Source organism: Convolutriloba macropyga, chromosome 7 (genome assembly GCF_964194025.1).
Source record: "Convolutriloba macropyga chromosome 7, txConMacr16.3, whole genome shotgun sequence".
NCBI lineage: Eukaryota > Metazoa > Xenacoelomorpha > Acoela > Convolutidae > Convolutriloba > Convolutriloba macropyga.
In genome coordinates, this window is record NC_134474.1 from 37,336,698 (window position 1) to 37,357,522 (window position 20,825).

General features: G+C 34.9%; 4 protein-coding genes across 4 annotated transcripts in view; 2 read left to right on the forward strand and 2 right to left on the reverse strand.

The window, feature by feature from the left end:
• Positions 1-20,825, forward strand: part of LOC142342839 (small nuclear ribonucleoprotein F-like) — a 537,554-nt gene that overhangs the window by 342,168 nt on the left and 174,561 nt on the right. The gene's annotated exons all lie outside the window — the stretch shown is intronic.
• The window catches only part of LOC142342838 (vesicle transport protein GOT1B-like), a 456,129-nt gene that overhangs the window by 342,168 nt on the left and 93,136 nt on the right, over positions 1-20,825 (forward strand). The gene's annotated exons all lie outside the window — the stretch shown is intronic.
• The window catches only part of LOC142342837 (ER membrane protein complex subunit 3-like), a 184,743-nt gene that overhangs the window by 62,160 nt on the left and 101,758 nt on the right, over positions 1-20,825 (reverse strand). The window lies entirely within an intron of this gene.
• On the reverse strand, positions 1,136-20,087 carry LOC142342833 (uncharacterized). Its single transcript, XM_075394433.1, has 5 exons — positions 18,872-20,087; positions 9,925-10,155; positions 4,975-5,409; positions 4,424-4,603; positions 1,136-1,784 (listed from the first exon to the last, which is right to left on the reverse strand). The coding sequence occupies exons 1-5, from the start codon at positions 18,916-18,918 to the stop codon at positions 1,598-1,600; spliced, it is 1,080 nt and encodes a 359-aa protein (XP_075250548.1). The 5' UTR covers positions 18,919-20,087; the 3' UTR covers positions 1,136-1,597.

Here is a 20,825-nt window from a genome sequence, read left to right on the forward strand (position 1 = left end):
AAAATCGAAAAAACAGTAAAAATCAGAGTAAAATTGCCGCATGTGAACAAAAAACCACTACCGAGAAACCGAATTTTTGTTCAAACACCACTTTCGCACTCTACTTTAAAATTAGAGCGAAAAACATTCACACGGCAAAACCACTTGCCTTTTCGCTCCATTTCCTGTTTCGGCGTGACCAAAATCACTACTCCAATTTGACTTCAAAAATCATGAAAATGTGTGAACAGATCTTAAAAAAAACATAGCAGGACAAGTCCTGACGTACAATTCAAAGAATTTTCATTGACTAAACAGAAAACTAGACCAAGAACGGACTATTAATGGATTGGGAAAACCATTTAGAATAAAATCCGATCCAAAAAATCGAAAAAACCGTAAAAATCAAAGTGAAATTGCCGCATGTGAACAAAAAACCACTAGCGAGAAAGCGAATTTTTGTTCAAACCCCGTTTTCTCACTCTACTTTAAATTCAGATCGAAAAAATTTCACGCCGCAAAACCACTCGCTTTTTCGCTCCACTTCCTGTTTCGGCGTGACCAAAATCACTACTCCAATTTGACTTCAAAAATCATGAAAATGTGTGAACAGATCTTAAAAAAAAAGACAGCGCCCCAATACAATTCAAATTCTTTGAATTGTAAAAAACATAGCAGGACAAGTCCTGACGTAAAATTCAAAGAATTTTTATTGACTAAACAAAAATCTCTTGTAAAAATCAAGAGCACCACAATATAGCTCCACTCAGCTTACAGCTTCGCAGCTATAATTAAATGTCCCGTGGGACTTGATACGAAACTTTCACAACCGAATATCGGATAATTGAAAAGAAAAGATCATAGAGCATTGGCAACTTGGCAGGTTAAGTAAAATGGCATTGGGTAAACTGACATTGGGTAAAATTGTATTGGGTAAAATGGCATTGGTTGAAATATGGCATTGTGTAAAATGGAATTAGGTAAATTCTCATGTAACCCGTCATTCTATGGAATCAAGTACTATACTTTCCAGCCTTAACTTAATATAACAGGCAATATACTATCTACCTAATCGATTAGTCAAATTTTCATAAAACAGAAACTTGATATTTAAACACCAATGGCATTTCTCACAACTGATTTAGCAATCAAAAAATTTCGCTAATAGATTCAATTGCAAACTTTATATTCAACCATTATGCAAGCGTGAATACCCCCGACTAATATAGCAACAATATAATCAACAACAACAGCAATGAGATCAACATAAAACAATAAATACAATATTCAACTATTAACGGAACAAGATTTTTATAACTCTAAATCCTGTAGACAAATTCAAACTCAAATTAATCCTTCGCAAACAAATATATTCCTGCTTATGGATAAATCCCAAAATGGCTTCATTTGTAATCATCCCAGCGATATACACTTGGCATCTATCTTGATATCGATAAATATGCATGTTCAATTACAGTTATCAAGGCAAAATCCAATTTACCAATTTTTTTCCAAAAATTGTATTACGTAGTTTAGGTTTCATTTCTGCATGAACAAAGCATTTACAGGTAACATTTGAACTAAAACAAATACTGACAAATCAGATCACGAATTGTTTCTATTTAAAATGCGGATAAGGCAAAAACAATGGATCAAACATAGCGACATCATCTATTAGAGCAGTAAATGAATTTTGAATCACATTTTTGCCATCTGCTCTTTCCAGTGATTCCGGAGGCACATGCCACGTAAAGCTCACTTCTTCAATTGACTTGCTCCGTCTAACAAAGCCCTCCATACATTTACTATAACACAAATCCGACCATCTCAATTCACATTATTGGAAGATGCAGAAAATGAAACATAGCCGGCAGACTGCCGGAAAATACCCCGATAGACGCTTGTCGCCTTCCATGAATTCAAACAACTAAAGCAACCATAGCTGGCAGATTGCCAGAAAATAGCCACAATAGCTTCGTAGATCTGCTGTCTCAAAAAAAAACAGTAAAAAAGACAGACCAAAAAAAATCGTCTTTTTTTGATAAAAAAAATCTGTATAAGTTTTTGCTGCCTCCATTAACTGCTCTCAAATAACCTTCATTTAGACTGACACACACCCATTTCAACTTATCTCTTTCAATTAAAGTAAATAAAAGTCAATTTCAAAGCGAAGAAGTCATTTTTTTGAGAATGAGGTAAGTCAAGTGTGACCAAAAAATTAATCACCAGAATGAACAAAAAAATCGCTCCACTAAGCGCGAAAAAATGACGTCACGCACTCATTTCAAATGAAATTGCATGAACGAATGAAAAAAAGCAGATTTGAAGTGGCTGTGACGTCATATGGTCGTAACAAAAATCGCGACGACGAAATAAAAAAAAACAAAAGGCCAATAATAGCCCCAGCTACGCTGTGCGGCTATTAACAAGATAGGCAGATTGACCAAAAGTCCATTAGTTGATCGCTAAATTTTTTGGGTTAGATACGTACTGTCATTTTTATGATACACATACGGACTATAAGCAAAAAGCCCTAAAAGAGCTTTTTCAAAATTAATTTTAGAAATGAAATCAAGACTAATACTCAAGAATTTGGGCATATAAGTTTGGCACTACTTAGATGCACACTATTGATTTTTAACTAGTAAATTCTCATAAAATAAAGTTCCATAAGTGAGTTCAGAAGTCATTTTTTAGTGAGGGAAGTCACGCAATCGACCTAAAAGCAGAAATGACGTCACGCAAACAAATTTTAAATGCAAAGCAGTAGAATTCACTGATGTCATTGAAAAATCAGGGTAAGACGAAACAAAAATCTGTTACACGAATTAAAAACAAAGCAGGACAAGTCCTGACGTACAGTTCAAAGAATTTTTAATGACTACACAAAAAATTAGACCTAGAATGGACTATCAGGGAATTGGGAAAACCATTTCTAAAAAAATCAGATCAAAAAAATTTTAAAAAATCAGAAAATCAAGGTCAAAATTCCGCATGTGAACAAAAAAAACAATAGCGATATATTGAAATTTGGTTCCAACAAAAAACTAGGTCTAGAATGAACGATGAATGGATTGGGAAAACCATTTAGAAAAAAATCCAATCCAAAAATTTGAAAAAAAAGCAAACATCAAAATGAAATTGCCGCATGTGAACAAAAAAACCATTAGCGAGAAAGCGAATTTTTGTTCAAACACCATTTTCTCACTCTACTTTAAAATTAGAGCGAAAAAATTTCACACCGCAAAACCACTCGCTTTTTCGCTCTACTTCCTGTTTCGGCGGGACCAAAATCACTACTTCAAAAATCATGAAAATTTGTGAACAAATCTTAAAAAAAAGACAGCGCCCTAATACAATTCAAATTCTTTGAATTGTAAAAAAAAATAGGAGATCAATAATAGCCGCCTGGAATTGCTGACGCGGCTATTAAAAACGAATGAAGGATGAAATGACTACACGAATTCAATACAATCCAAGATAGCGGTTTTTTGAAGCTTCATAGGGTTATTGCGATTTATTGCGCCAGTATCGATCTTTAAATCCTCACAATTATGCGTAAGAATTCAAATCAAACAAAACTGACGTTACTAGAGCACATTTAACGAATCTGAAAACTCATTTTTATCTTTTTATTTCGAAGCCTGCTGAGGTTAAAAAATCAAATGCGGCCTTTTCTGCATGCTCTGCTCAAACAATAATGTGCATTCAAATATAGGATCTTTTCTATTTTGCCCCCCCCCCCAAAAAAAAAATGTATTTTTGGTCCTTAGAGATCCCTTATTTTAGTCATAGAAAAATGCCGGCACCAGTACTAGATTGGATGGATTTAAGAAGAGCGCTCATTATATTGTGCATTGTATGCTGTCAAATACAAATGTGGAAGAATCCGTGCCACGCACAAAATCATGCGAGCACTTGATTTGAGATTTAACCATCAAGTGAATGTTAGGACAGAAATGTTCTTCGGAATCTCTGGAAAGCTTGAATTGCAATAACCCCTTCCAAATCATAACCTTATATCAGTTTATCCCCTTTTTGAGGACGGAAAGAAAAATTGGTTGGACGAAAATTTACTGAAGTCACTAAAAAGCCCAACAAAAACATAATTGCCAACATTGAGAAAAAAATTCAGTTTCACATTCATGTAGCTCTGTCCATTTAAAATCATTTAAAAAAACTCTCCGAAAAATGTGACTAAATTGAACTGTTCCATGTTTTATTTGATTTTCGATCCGCGTAACTAAAAACGACGTGCTTACAGAACGGTGTGAATCTTGGGTTCGAATATGGGTTGAGGTTGAGTTTTGGTTAAAGGGACACAAGATCTTCAGTTTTGAAGGAAACAATGAAATGTTAGTTTAAAAGCAGTTGAGAATATCTAGCATATTACTGCGAATTTTTAATTCATATGAAAAAATATAGAACGTTCACACGTACATACCTTTTAATAGACGGACAGTCATCAAACCTCACTACCTTCAGGTGTTGTAGGTTCAGAAACTGCTCTACAATCGAACCAGTAAACGTCAGAGACTCGCAGTTGATACAGGCGAGAAACTGCAGTCCACGACACCTCTCACTGATCTTCTCCAAATGTGACGAACTCAGTTGAGAGTACCCCCTACAAAGATTTTTCTAAATTAAACATGACAGAACAAACAAAGCTCTTCAATCCGCGTGACCACATAACCAGCAGAAGTTACCTTTCAATCACCAACGAGTATCAGTCTCTTACAAATGAACGGCATCAACGAAAATTGCATTCAAAAAGAAAGACCAACAGGACCATTATAATTGCTACAAACTTCGTTTAAGAACAAAAAAGACACAGAAAGCCGTTTAGGTTAAATTTAGCTTTTAACCTCTTGTAAGGGTAAAAGTGCAATGGGTGTTCTTGTTATAAACTTATTAGGCTATGAAAAAATGGGGGTGGCATTTTTAATTAGGCTGGCTCGATGGTGTAAACTTCAAGGTACTCAATTCACTACTCACCCTGCATTCAAGTGGGTCAGACTTGGTGGTAATGCATCCATAATTTGGAGCAGAGCTCCAGGCATTTCGCAGAATTTTAATTCACACATGTCCAATCTTCTTATCTGATTGCACGCCACTAAAACGCGGTGGAAAAGCTCTCCATCTATCCACCGACAACCATTGAATGACAGTATAGACAAGTTATAAATCAACTGTCCTCGATTTAAATACAAAGCCATTGCGGGGGCGTATTCAAAACCACGAACGTTAAGTGACTCCAAATTGGGACAGCTCTCTATGATTCTGGAGTAGAAATTGCTTGCCAACTCCCTTAAGATTGTACTGGAACTGATCGAGAGCAGCCTTAGAGGGAATGTTGTAGCTCCGGCAAGTTCTATTTCCAGATCATTTGGCCTGATAGTGACATTGTACAGGGCCAGGGCTTCAATTCCTCTAAAAGTAAAGTAAATAATGCCACACGGTCGTTACTATATGACCAGGCATCGTTTTAAACGTAAGGTACATCACAAACTGTGACGAAAAACAGGATCTTTTCTGTTTTTGCCATAGGATTGGCTTTATGACACTAATTTTTTTGATAACCGGAAACAAAAATCCATCCAATCTTGTGCTGGTGCCGGCACGTTATTGCGTTATTGTGCCTAAATTGAAGAATCTCTAAGGACAAAAAAGAACATATTTGGGGGGTGCAAACAGCCTGGTTATATAGGACTGGGGGGGGGGCAAAAACAGAAAAGATCCGAAAAACACTTGAAGAAAATGATAGCACAATTAGCCCCGAAGCTACAACAAAAAACGCTTTAAATTCTAAAACATTGTAGAAAAATTGGTCAAATAAACGTTGAAATGATTCCTTTTCGAAATTGCTTAATTTTCCCTTGGTTTTCAGACAAGAAAGAAATAACTATTGAATACTATTTAAAACGTGGTTATTTTAATATTCACCATTTTAGTATTTCTATTTCAGGCAACCGGAATGAAGAAATCCATAAATGCCTCAGCTTTGCCAAATATCAAAAAATCTAATCTCTCAAAGGCAGAAAATATTGATTGTCATTTTGGATGCAATGCACACAAGAACATTACAACAAAGAGAAAATGAATGTTTTTCAATAGTTATGAAATTTAAAAATAAATCACTGAAATGGCTACTTCAATGACGCCTTAAACTGATAATTAGCTCAAAAACTAAACGTGAAAAGCAAAGATCAATAGGATATAACAACAACATGATTGCCTTCTTTGTTAAATCCATTAAATATTTCTTTGAACCTTTCACTCTTGCATGCATAATTTGTAACAAAAAATTTGTTTAATATCGCATCCTGTTTTTAACCAAATCAATAAAAACTTTTGAGCAGAGATTGTTCAACTCAAACATTATGCTTCAAAACTCAACAAGAAAATCACGAAGGAAAACAATTGAAAAGTAGTTAGACTTTGAAGATTTATTGTATTGCCATTAGTGAAACAAAATTCTTTTACAACTCTTAATTACTGCTGATGTCTGGTAAAAGAGTCTAGGTGTATTAGCCGACACACATATTAGAAGACACGCCAATTGGCCGACAAATTTCATCAAGACGACGTGAAAACGACCGAAATCGAAACTAATTCAAATAGTGTTATTAGAAGCATCGCCTTAATTATGTTCGGCCGTAATAATTTGTTCGGTTGTGATAGATTCATATCAAGTCCCACCGGCCGCTGAGTCATGGCCGAATTAGTTATCAGTAATAGCTAATTAATGTTTGTTTTACAATTAAGGGACGCTACTTTTACCACTAAATGCGCGGGTAATTATCGTGAACTGTGGTTTTCGAGTAGTTATATTTGCTCAAGTGTCGGTTAAAAGGTGCGTCGGCTAATGTGTATGCCGGCCAATTGACCGGTCACGTGGTAAAATATCTTAATCCGTACCCTGCAGATGAAAAATAAGCAAACGCATTGCAAAGCATCAAAAGGTAAAATAAACTCATACATTTTCACAACAAATAGTAGCAAGTAAGATTATAAGATGATAGTTTGCGGATCTAATCATAAGGAACCTATGAAAAAACATTTTTGAGTTTAGTAGAAAAACAAACGTTACAATCACATTGAGCCCAAAATCAATTCCAAATAGTGAAATAAAAATCACAAAACTTCATCTTTGTAAAACAAAACTAAGAATTCAGTTTTCAAAATTCTGTGAACAGCAGAAGAAAATTCAACACATACAAAATAAGTCTAACAAAAACAAAAGCAGTTGTTTTTTATCCTTGAGTCTTTCTGGGTAGTTTTTTTTCTGAATTATTTCTGCCTCTTAGTTATTTTTTTTAAACTACTATTGCTGTAAGATTAATCTTCCCATTTAAGGACAATGGATTACCGTTGCAAGCCACGTGGAAAGCAGAATTTTTAAAACAACTTTGTTAACGTTTTCATAAGGGCCTGAATTTCACCTTGAAGCAGTGACTATTTATAGAATTTTGTTCGTGACACGCTTCATTTAACAATTCCTGAAAATTTGAACCGACAATTAAAACCAACGACTGCAAAGGAAATATTGATGTCGAACAGTTCTATTATTCTAAATACGAGAAAAAAGAACATAAAATACCTGCAAAGCAAAAAATCGAACAACTTTTGGAAACAATAAGCGTTAGATTCTTTAACACCTCAGCCTATAAATTGGTACAACTAAACAAAACCGACTAACGTCGGTCGAATTGCTCTCAAACAACCGGCGAGCGGTTGGTTTCGGTCGTACCCACTTACTCCTCAGAGATGCTAGAATGGGGGGTTCAAACGATGGGGGACTTCACACCTTGAAATTGCCTCCAAAATAGTTTTGTTGAATCGCATTCTTAGAGACTGGTTAGCCGTAAGGCTCCAAGATACTGCCCTCCGAGCCTTACCTGTTTCTCCCGTTTTTGAGGACGAAAAGTCAAATGCGTGTGACAAAAAATCGGTCAAGCGAAAAATCGAATAAAAAGGACAGAGGACTAATATAATCGCTAAACTTCGTTTGAGAGTAAACAATAATCCATATTGTTCACAAGCAATACAAATATTTTCGTAAGCGCCCACTGATTCACGTTTGTGTGATAGAATAAATCAAAAACAATTGGAATATACACGTCATTTAATCAAAACAAAAATGCTAAATACAGTTCGCTCAGAATTTTAAGCAAATTACGTTAATCTCCACACGCGATATTCTCATGAGTGGACACGCGAAAAATCTAAATCAGGTATTATAAATTGGACACCCGAAAAATCACCTAAAAAGAGCACATGACTAGTATAATAGCCACAAACTGAGTCTGAAAGCAATTAAATAGATTCCTTAACGACAGGCTGGGTTCAGTTTAACTCAGGAGGAAAGCCATAACACCGATATATAGAATGAAAATAAGTTATATGCCCACTACGCTGTGGTGGGCCGAAACAGAATAGATCTCAGCAGAGATCACGAAAAATAGATCATTAACAGTCCAGCGGAAAATTCGGATCAAAAACAACCAGTAAATACTCGAGGACTCGTTCAAAAATCTGATGAAATTAACAATTAACAAAACAGACAGATAAAAAGTAAGAATGGAAAAACCAAAATTTCAAATGGTTTCAAAACGTTCTCAAAAATATGGCGCATATAATATGAAGGGGTAGTGTGGTAGGTAGTAGCGGTACGTGCGGTAAATTGCTCAAAAACGTCGGGCGAATTGCTCTCAAACGACAGGCGAGCAGTTAGTTTCGGTAGTACCCAACTGGGGCTCAGATGAAAGTATTAGGGGGGGGGGGGGGGCAAGGGTTGGGAGGGATGGAAAAAAACGGGGTCCAAACCGCCAGGAGGAGGAGGGTGGACCGGAGGAGGGGCGTGATTGAGTGTAACTTGTTTATCCTCCGTTTTTGAGGACGAAAAGTCAAGTGGGTCAGCCTAAAAATCGGTCAAGCAAAAAATCACCTAAAAAGAACACAGGACTAGTATAATTGCCACAAACTTAGTTTGAAAGCAATTAAATAGATTCCTTAACGCCCCATTGGAAAGTCAACGGACCTTTCATTACTGACACAGACAGGTAAGACAACAAAGAACAAATAACGGCAACTATGTAATAATTTTTGATAAGTATTTCTGATTTCATATAAACCTTAGGCGGTAAAATTGAAGCAACAAACAGGTTCATTATACCTCATAATAAAGCCAATAAAACTCAATATCACTGAGACTAAGTGACTAGACATAAAAAAACTCAAAGTACACACAAAACCGAAATTAATAGATTTAACACGCCTCATTGGAAAACCAACGTAACCTGCCATTGCGGAGACTAACTGATAAGGCAACAAATGGAACAACGAATAATGGCAAAACTCAAAAATCCACTAAGATTTTGAAAACCATTGGCGTTAAAGCTTTTTAACAGTGTACACTATAAACTCAAACTATTAATTAAATTCTTTAACCATTCATTGGAAAGACAATGGGACTTGTCAATACTGACAAAACATCTGCTGCCACTGCCAAGTAATAAATAAGGTTCTTTCAAACTTAGACCCTATTCTTCACGCAATCCGGCTAACTATTCAACCATCTGCAAAATTAGCTAGTGAAAATGGGTAATTAATAATAAGTATTTCAGTAACCCAAATTTTTTTAGAACTCTGTGAATTTATATCCTTAGCCTTCCACGCGTTTATAGGGCCGCGAAAAGCATTAGACTGCCAATAATAGCTCTTCTCTCCTATCATAGTTTTTTTTATAGTTTTAGTTTTAGTCTTGGTCATAACATTAAAGTTTAGTTACAACATTTATATCTTACTTATATCTTACAATGCGCGTTGTGTGTGTACACTATGATTATGGAGAATTCCTTTTAGGAGGGAACAGCAATAAAATTTGAACTATTTTGCCGTTCTAATTTGAATTAACAATTAAACCTTGAATCATATAAATTTTACCTATTCAGCAGCAGTATTAATTCTGTCTTTGTAATCGAAAGAGAGTTCATCACAAATGCCCGGCCTCTCCAGCATCGGGCATCAGATACAAGGTCGTAAAATTGAGAACACACTAGCAAACAACAGACCAAATCACGGTTGTTAACATGTTGCAGAACCCTGATCAGGATATGAGACGGAAGATGCAAAATATGAGGGTAGCTTTCAAGATAACGATCACCCCATTGGGACCTGAAACAAAAACTTCTTAGTTATGCGCAATAAAAAGGTTAATAATAGAACGCTAACTGTAACTAAAAAAACTGCAAAATAGCTAAACTGATAAAACGACGGTCTTTGAGAACTGCATTTTCCCATTAATGAACACATCGATAATGTAAGCACATTGGTTGACAGCCCATTGCGAACGCTGCTTTAAAAATCTTATGTAGTTAGTGGAGAAGTTCTATGACACCCGGCTTTTCTCTGTTTAGTAAGCTTTCAGCAAAAAATATCATAGGAGAGATGATTTATACCTAAAGATATACCCTCCAGCGTAGAACGTAATTTCGAAAGAAATATTTAAAGATGAAGTTAACCCAATAATCAGGAAAAATTCGTCAGCAAAATTCATGAAACTTCCACAAAGGGTTAAGACGAAATTTTACACGTTTAAAATTATTTGAACATGCTCTGAACTGATTAGTTCTTGAAATAAGATGTCTCATGTAGGTCTGTGCGTAGCACAATATGTGCCATCATAACTTTCAAGGTTGCAAGAACAACCATTAATTTCTGTCAGAAAAACTTTCGAGAGCATCCGAAAGCAACTTATTCGCATTCGAGAAAATTACTTGTACTATTGAAAAATACAAAAAACAAAAACTTGTTACCATATTCTAAAAAGATAATTGTAGTACAATTTGAAAGACACAGACACAGACAAAACATGCTATCAACCAGGCCACACACATTAAACACAAAGTAAATCACACAAATACAAAACCCAATACCAAAGAAAAACGTTTTAAAAATTCTCTCTTTGGCAACTGATATTTACACAAGGTTCTTCACGTTCAATTAGGTCTTCTTGGTTTTTTTTTCTAAAAATTAGGTGTCAACTGGTTAAGGCAATTGTATCGCTAATTGTACTTTTGAAAAATTTCGAAAAAAAAGTCATTGAGTGTAAAAGGATGAGTATAAACAGATTGATTTTCAAAAAAATCTCGCAGGCGTGTTACTAGCCAGATTTAAAAAACAATATCCTGGTTTTGAACAAAATTAAAGCGGCGATTTGTAACAAATGGGTATTGTTTCTGATTTCTGAGTTTGATTTTTGCACTCTGTCTCTATTTGTGTCCAACATTTAAAAAACTAACTCTCTCAGACTAACCCTTTTTCTCCCTCTCTCTTACACACATACATACATACATACATACATACATACATACATACATACATACATACATACATACATACATACATACATACATACATACATACATACATACATACATACATACATACATACATACATACATACATACATACATACATACATACATACATACATACATACATACATACATACATACATACATACATACATACATACATACATACATACATACATACATACATACATACATGCATACATACATACATACATACATACATGCATGCATGCATGCATACATACATACATATATACATACATACATACATACATACATACATACATACAAACACACACACACACACACACACACACACACACAAACACGTAAAAACGTACACAAATAAAACCCCGACACGAAAAACCTTTTCATTAATTTTCTTTTTTGTCACCTGACCATTAGCCATGGTTCGCTTCGTTCATTAAAGTCCAGTTTGTTTCATCTGGAAACCTATGTGAGGCAATTGTATTAGTAATTGCAAATTTTACACTAAAATTTGGAATTTTTTGAAATTTTTACAAATATCAATCATTTTCAATGTTTCATGAGCAAATTCGGTCAATTTAATGTTATCAGAAATTCGCAGATAATTACCAGCTAGATTGAATGAAAACAATAGCTTCCTCTACTATGTTCAACATGCCAGGGAACGTTAAATGCTGTCCTTAAGGCTCAATGGTTATTAGTAATTTTTAATTTTTGGCTTTATCACTCTGAGTACTTTTTAAAGAAACAGAAAATTTTAATTTATTTGTAAACCGCAGAAGCATTTTTTATCTTTCAAAAACACTCTTTCTTTTTAATCTGAGAATTTTCACAATCAATTAATAATTTAGTTTTTCAACTTACATAAATGCCCAGTCTGTAAAGATTAAGTCGAATAACAATTTCAAAATAGGAGTTTAAAAAAATTTTCTTCCAATTTTTGAAAACAAAATATGAACATTTGCTTTAAGTTTTTCAACCTGACGATCCATAAACTCTCTAACTCTCGAATTCTTCTGTATTGCATTATGCTAGAGGAAGTGTTTTTGAATGATATGCTCCGACAAAATTAGGAATACAAATAAAAAAGACAGGAAATGATTTCCATCTTTACTTACCAAAAATGAACTTGGTTGACTTGAGGTTCATTCCAAGAAACCGGTTTTTTACGTCTCCAAGGATTTTTAAAAAAACTCTAAAGGTTAGTTCTGACAAGATAAGGAGAGATTTTTGCTAAAACAACTCGAGAATTTAGAAAAGAATACATTTTTCTGCTCTTATTTTTACTTTTATAAGTCGATTTTTTGGTTACTCTGAGATCTCTAATTCGCCTTAAGTCCTGGACTTTCCAAAATTCAGTTTGACTTTAAGATTAAACTAAGATTACTCGTGACAATCAAAAATCCCTCTAACCTAACTAATTTTAAGCTTCTAGTTCTTCGTTAACTAATTCTGCGTTTATTATTTTTTTATCTTAAAAATTAACGCGATCTGTCAACCCACCCCCCCCCCCCTGCGCGATATTTTTCTCCTTTTGGATGTTTCCTTCGAAAGATTAAAAAGTTCCCCCTTTTTCAAATTTCTGATAATTTTTTACATAAATCAAAACCAGAACCTTTTTTTCTCTAGAATGCGTAAGCAAAAAAAGGAATTTTGACCGAAGAAAAATCCAGCCTCATATAGATTCTGGATATTTTTGAAAAATGTTGGAACAATTAATAAAAATTTCTATTGAAGTCTATATTTGAAAAAAATCGGAGTTAAGATTTATTTAGAAAAAGTTTTTTTTAGTGAAGTGAGAAATTAAATTGGAAGCTTTTAAAAGATTTCGCTAAAAACAGTCCGGTCTTAAAAACAGAGTGCATATAGAAAAAAAATTTTTTGGCACACGCAGAGAACCTCAAATCATGTAAGTAAAGTAACTGATGCCAACAAAACAGTGAAAATGGTTTAAAAAACCATAATTTCTCCTTTGAAATACTAGGGAATTCAAAAACTTTTGATGATACCACTTTTTTGATACCACTTAGTTCTCTACACAAAAGCAATATAGGTATATAGATCCGCCACTGACCTTTTAACAAAAAGGTTCCCATCTTAGGAACTTTGAACCCATACCCTCTCCAGAAACGGGGTTGGAACAATAAATGAAGTCAATATCAGAAAGGCTTCTTAGAAGCTTAATTCTATTGCATAAATTCTTGAGCTCTCTTTCATAATTGTTGTTAAAAAAATAACTGGTTTTCTAGTTTACGTAGCTGCTTCGAGAACAATCGTAAACGCTGATAACCGATTCGAATAAAATTATACTTTTTGTTTTGAGATTCAATCGCAGAGAACGTACGTCATCACTAATTTAATAACAGACAACACAATTCTGGATTAGCAGAAGCATTTTGCTCAGTGACCTTTATTACACATATAAGTTCTTTTGACTTTAAACAAAAGCCATTTTATTAAAGTGCAAAAGTAACTTTTCTGAGCGAGGTAATTCACATATGGTCAAACTCTATTCAAGCAAATAACAAAAACTTTGGCTAGCTAGAGAGAGAGAGAGAGAGAGAGAGAGAGAGAGAGAGAGAGAGAGAGAGAGAGAGAGAGAGAGAGAGAGAGAGAGAGAGAGAGAGAGATGGCATCACGCGCGCAAACGCCGTTAGTGAGAGGGAACAATTATTTTTAAAAAATTTTACTTTTTAAGCATTGCTGTGAAATGTTAAACGAAAAAGTGCGCCAGACGACGGAAAAAAAAGAAGACGGGAAGAATTTCGGAAGAAACTCCTACTTCATTAAATTAATCTTTGCAAAACTACCGAAAAACTAACAATGGAAAAATATCTGACAACAAAAACTGATAAAGCAACTGATAAAAACTTCTTTACAAATTGAGACTCCATAACAACTATTCGGAACTCATAAAAACCTCTTTAAAAATTGAGACTCCAAAACAACTATTGGCAAAGACGTAGCAAAACTATTAACTTTCATCAATTGAACAAAAAGACAAAAAAATCCACAATAATTGTTTATACAACGAAAACCAAGAAAAGGGACAGGAAATGAAGGACATAGGGAAAAATTACTCTTGAAAACATTAAAAAACTCTCCAAAAATAATTGTCCACAAAATGCTGAAAAACTACTTCCTAACAACTAATTTGAGAAAAAAGTTTCATTACTTCTTACACTCAAGCATCCCACCAACACCTGCTAGAAGCATATTAAACACACAAAAACATAACCGACTAAACGTCGGAAGAATTGCTCTCGAACGACTAGTGGGAGCTCTAATCAATTGCAGCCTGCTTCATTCGGGGAGAGGAGGAAGGGAGGGAGGGAGGGGAGCCCAAATGGGACTGAGAAGTTCAATAGTGGGCTTCAAATAACCATATTAGAGGTTAACATATACCACTATTAAGATTTTAAGTAAAAATGGCACAGTTTGGGCGCATAAGAGGGTAGTGCCTCTTCACCTTGAAAGTTACCAGCAGTCCCTTATTACTATACGTTACAAATGAAGCTGCTGTTAAAGTCCAGTGTTCGAAAACAGAAGTCAACAATCAAAAACGGAGGTAAATGCTCGAACAGAAAGAAGTCAAAATTCAAGTCATGAACAAACTTGCTTTCTGCTTTAAAAAACCTGTAGAATCTCAATACTCCTCTTTGAGTCGTAAAAAGACACACACGTTTACAATAAATGCTATGAACTTCGTTCAAGAGCAATTAAAAAGCACAGAACTAAAAAAAAAAACAAGAACAAATAAATTACTAAAAATTATTTTAGTGAAAAATACCCATTCTAGCATTCAATGGCACCTTTTAGGAGCAAAACTTATTCAATATCTCTTAATTCTGGATTTAACACAAAAACTTATAGCGATAATCAGAAGAAATGCAATGAACTTAAAAAAAACTTAAATTACTCAATTGTCTTTAAAAAACAACTCAAAAATGACATCAATTAAATACAACAGCAGCTAGAACAACCCACTTGAATCCCAGAAATCCCCAAATGCTATAAAAATTCGAAGAAGAATACAAAAACTGCTAAAAAGGCGTCCAACATGACCGAATGGTAAAAAAAAGCTGAAAAGTGTACCTAAAAATTTATGATGTGCTTCAAATGATCAAAATTACTTCCTCTTTTAAATAAACTCCAACAAAATAAGAGACGCTCCACCAATACTCCTCTTCGACTCGTAAAACTAAGCTTACTCGCAAAATATCTACTCTCAGCTTACAGCTTCACATCTATAATCAATTAAGTAATAAAACACTATGGAATTGCATCTAGTGGTTCAATTGTCAGTTATATCTATACATAACGAAGTACTCGCAAATTCTTTTGTATACACTTATTCCCAAATTTTTAAATTCAGTAATATATACAAACAAGGAAGCTCGGTAATGTGCGTACGCACATAAAGTTCCGACCCCGCTCATCCACATTCTTGACTTAATTGGCTACCAAATGATGAAGAGTAGAAAACATTAAAAAAACATGCATATCGTTCTATAAACAACCAATGGAAAACGATACTGCCACGCTAAAGGGCTGATGAAACTTGCTGATAATAGACTACTAGAAAGGACAATAATAATAATCAAACAACAAACATTATTTTTGACCAAAAAAAATCATAACAAAATCAAACTCGCATCAGATAAAACCTACGCAAAACAATTTAACAAGAAAAGATATAGTATAAAACAAGAAAATATATAGTATGTGTACTCATCGCGACTTGTTAACAGGTCGACAAAAAAGAGCAAAGAGGTGCGAAGTTCAGAAATATGTTTCTATTTTTGAAATCAATTAATTTCACTGATGTCATTAGATATCAACTGAAATAATTAAAATGTTCATTTATATCTCCAGAGGAAGCAATTGAGACATGTCATTATCCAAAGTTCAAATGCGCAAAATTTCAAAGTCAATGGCACTTAAAATTATTGTTATAAATTCAAAGGAAAACAAAAATCCTTTAGTTACAAATATACAAAATCTCAAAAAAATTTTTATAAAACCTCGTGGTAACAGTAGAAACAAAGCCGAAATATAAAAGTTTGAAGCTAAAATCGTTATAAATATTAAATTATAGCTCACTGGAAACGGGTTGTGACCTGTGTTTACAAGAGACTGAGCTACAGATTGACAGAAAAACTAAAATGACGAAGCTCAAAAACCCAAATAAGTCTTTGAAAACAAATATTTGGAAAAGTCATAACAGACCTCAAAAAGTCAAAAAAATGATGGATTAAGTTGCAACGCCTCAGGAAGCAAATTGGGCCTGTTAATAATGAGACTAAGTCACGACCCCACAAAATAACAAATAAATAAAGAAGCCAAAACTTCAAATAATTTTACATCACTGTTCATGGCACAATAATTATAAGATGTTACCTGCAAGAACTATAAATCATCACTTTCTCCTCATCTTAACATAAAGGAGTCTTCCTTATAAAAGGACTACAAAGACATGACAAAAAGAAACCCAAAATTTGAACAGAATAGAACTTTTACGAAACTAAATGGTCGAAGCAATCAGTTACGTATGGTGAAGCGCTAAAAAATGTTCAAATCAACAAGTAATTGAGACTTCTATTTAGTGAGATCGAGTTACATGGTGACGAAAATGAAAGCAAAAAGGAGAGTTAGAAAAAAAATTCTAAATTTAATTTGAAAGTCATTAAAACAAACAGCTGTAAACTCAAACCTATAAACTAGGTTGAGTTAATGCCCTGGTAAAGCAATTCAGACCTATCTTTATCTGGTATATGGCGTACAACAACAAGAAGACAGAAAAACAAAACAAAAAAACACAAAATTTTGCGAGATAATTGTCTCAGCCCAAAAAGCATGAACTATTCAACAAAAACAGTTAGCAAATCAAGATACATCGTTTTCCAACGTTCCTCATTTGCATACTATGCTTTTCTTCAATCGGAGTTGCCAATATTGTGATAATTCGACAAGAAAAATGAACAAGGAAAAAAGAAAATGCAATTATGCTAAAAAACAAATAAAAAATTAAAAGCGCGAAGTATCAAAACAAAGAAACCATTAGTTGATTATAAAACCGTTACCGACAATATTTTATGACTCACAGGAAACCGGTTTCTACAAGTCTTTGCTGAGACTGCGCTCGAAATTGAGAGAAAGAAGATGAAGTAGTTGCAAAGTTCTAAAATTTACCCATATTTTCTTGAAACAAATATATTCAAAGTCATAACAGACCTTAGATAGCTACTGAAAGAATTGTCTAGGTTCATTTATACCTTCTAAAAACTAAGTGGATCTTTGATTGGGGACACTAAGTCATGGGGCTATAAAAATTATAACAAATGAAAGCAAAACAAGAAGTGCATAAAATTTTTTTGCGAAAAAAATTGGTCAGAGCCATAAAAACCTTGAGCTTAACTCTGAAACCATAATATAATCTCGTTGGGCCTCGTCCATTGTAAATAGTATCGGTCATTATTTGAGCCCTGATCTGAAATCCCTGATTTTAGTCATTTAACATAAAAAACATTTACTTAGCGGTAATATTTTGAAAAAAAAGTTCGCGCCCCATTAAAATCTAATATTTTTTCATCGTAAGGATCCATGGTGAGACCAAGAACAGCCCAAATTTTGCTGCGCGTCTAACAAAACACTCAGTTGTTCAAATGGTTGCGAAATCAATCAATTTATAAAAACAAATTCAGTTTGTCGAAGATAAAGAATCCATTTTGTACAATTATCGAGTTTAAATTTTCAAAAAACTGGAATTCTAATTCCAGAAGACTCTTGAAGCCAGCGGGAGTAGAACTAGCTATTTTTGAGCTAAGGAAGAATATGGCCGAAATTTTAAGGTGTATACCTCCTGCTAATTTAAAGGAAGTGGGCTAAAAAGCAAATTTGATCGCATTTTTGACGAAAAGTCTGAATTTTGAGAAATTTAGCATAAATTCTAGCCAAAAAAGTTGGATCGAACAATTCAGCAGCCCTCCTCTTTTTTTAAAGATAAAATCGATAACACTGCAGTTAACAGTTTTAACATATTTTTAGCAAAATTGACCAAAATTTGGTCAAAAATCCCGAAAATGTGAATAAAAACAGCTGAATTACGTCCAATATTCACAAAACTTTAAACCTCGATAACTACGAATAAAAAACAAAAATTGGAAAAATCTTTTTTATTCCATATTCTATGCTGGACGGGCTTTCTAATAATACCACTCACAACTCTCTACGATGATTATATCGATCGGCCATAATTGTCTGAACAAAAAAAACCCATTTGAGTATATAGTTCCTCCCCCACTAAAGTGGGTCGGAACAAAAAGCGGAATACTAAGAAAGGGACTATTGTGCTTTGTGTAGCTTGCACTAAAAATGAATGAGCCCATTATGTTCGCCCGTAATTGTGTTAATAAGCTGTTATGCATTTAAACAGTTTTCATTATGCATTTAAAGGAGGCATTAAATTTCTAGACGTTAAAAAGTTGCATGCAATAGTCAAAAAATATTGTTATTCAAATTCTTACTTTTTCTTCAGCGAGTTGCGATCCAGGCAACAGCTGGCTGATGACATCGTTTGAGGTAGATATTATAACTCGGAAAATCTAGTATATAAAGCGGTCACTGGTTTCTGGTCACTGGTGATGGAAAACTTTTGATGGAAAAATTGAGGTCAAAAACAGAATACCGTTTCATGCAAACTGTGTATCATTCAGTTCCGAACAGAATCTCCAGGACCATTCGATCAAGTAGTTCCCATAATCGCTTTTGACGCGTTCAAACTTTGTCCAGACCCTTCAGTGGTATCACCGTGATTCAAAATTGGCAGAAACTGCCAATAAAAATTGCAATCTTGTGGCCAACTCAACAAAACTAGTTGTATTTTAACAGCCTGCTGCGAGTGTAGCCAGAGTGAAATCCAACTTCTTATCTATTAACACCGGAAGATTAAAACACGCACAAAACCATTTAGTGATTTACATTGTTAATTTCATTCAATCGGTAACATCCACCAGCCGGGCTGCTGAGTAAACCAGAACGCACTTGCAGATGACGTATTGATGAAGCATTGCAGATGACGATCGGCTTCATTGAGCTCAAAAGGGTCCGTCATGTCGAGGTCGTGACATGGTAATGAACGGAGCATAGCAGATGCGAAGTTATGAGCGGGAGCTATTCTGCTGAACGTCTGAAGTAGAGAATGAGCTTTCACATTATTCTTTTGTTAGAACGAGGTTATTGACAAAAGCAGTTGGAACGAAGGGGAAGCACTTGACTCACGAAAAGTACCGACCCTTCATCTAGCTACTTTCAAAACTACAGCTGATATAACAAGCGATTGGCGACGTGGTTCTATTGATCGACGCTGCTGTCTTTTAGGACTAGTTTGAAATGAATATTGGGTTTTTATGTTTGAGTTGAGCCACTGCAAGACAGTAAGGTATTTCCACATGAAAAATCTCCCCAAACGCCGTAATTGCTGAGCAATTCTCTGTTAAGCGGGTTCCAGTTCCAAACAGTGCATATCCAAATTTCACCTTGTTAAGCGCTACACGAATTTTACACATTACCGGCTCTCTTAATATCCCCAGAATGTGTAGTTAATTAAGCTCTGAGAAATGTGACAGCACTGAATACGCCTTGAGCCCAATAACCGAAAATGTGGAGTTCTAGATGTTTGAACTGTGGCGTCCAAAAAATCTCGCAAAAATGATGTTAGCCAACTGTGGCAGTTCAACACACAAGGCAAGGAACCTATCAACTGTTTCTTTGGTTAACTCGTCATCCCAATTCGGTAGTTTGATCCACTTAATCTTTCCAGAGTAATCAGGGATCAACAATGAATAGTTCGGCAAGACCGAACTTGGACGGGATACTAAGAACCGGGCGTTGTAATTTTTTAATGCTGCTGCTACTACCCTGAGGTGTCATAGTTATGATCCCACTTAAGCACAAGCACGTGTTATGATTCAGAGTGGGACGATTACGCCCAAGCAAGTGTGGTGACCCTTTAGTTTAAGGAGACCCATCGGTTTGGAGATCTGACACACTGCTTAGAAACTTAGTTAAGCTTGAAACCTTGATAGTGAAGATTCATCAATTCCTTGAACCTATTGAGGAGCCCTTTCGGAGGACTCAACGGAACCTAGGTAAGAAGTTCTCAGCGGCTTCCGGGGATTATTTAGCATTATCAAATGGCAGCTCGCTGCAGTGCACACTTCGCACAGGTGGGCCTCATGAGTGCTAAGATTGAAAGTTTTGGCCCCTGAGTGCAAAGATTGGAAATTTTTGTTTCTCCCTTAGTTCATTTTTTTGGATCTGACGAGTCCTCGGTCCCAAAAGGCACCCTTTTAGTCGCCATAATTCACTACCAGCAATATTTTTGGAGGTCCCCACTTGACACTTGAGCTTCCCGACAAGTTTCCAGCTATCTGATCAGTTGTTCTCCGGGTTACTCTTTGGGTGCATCTTTCGCATTAA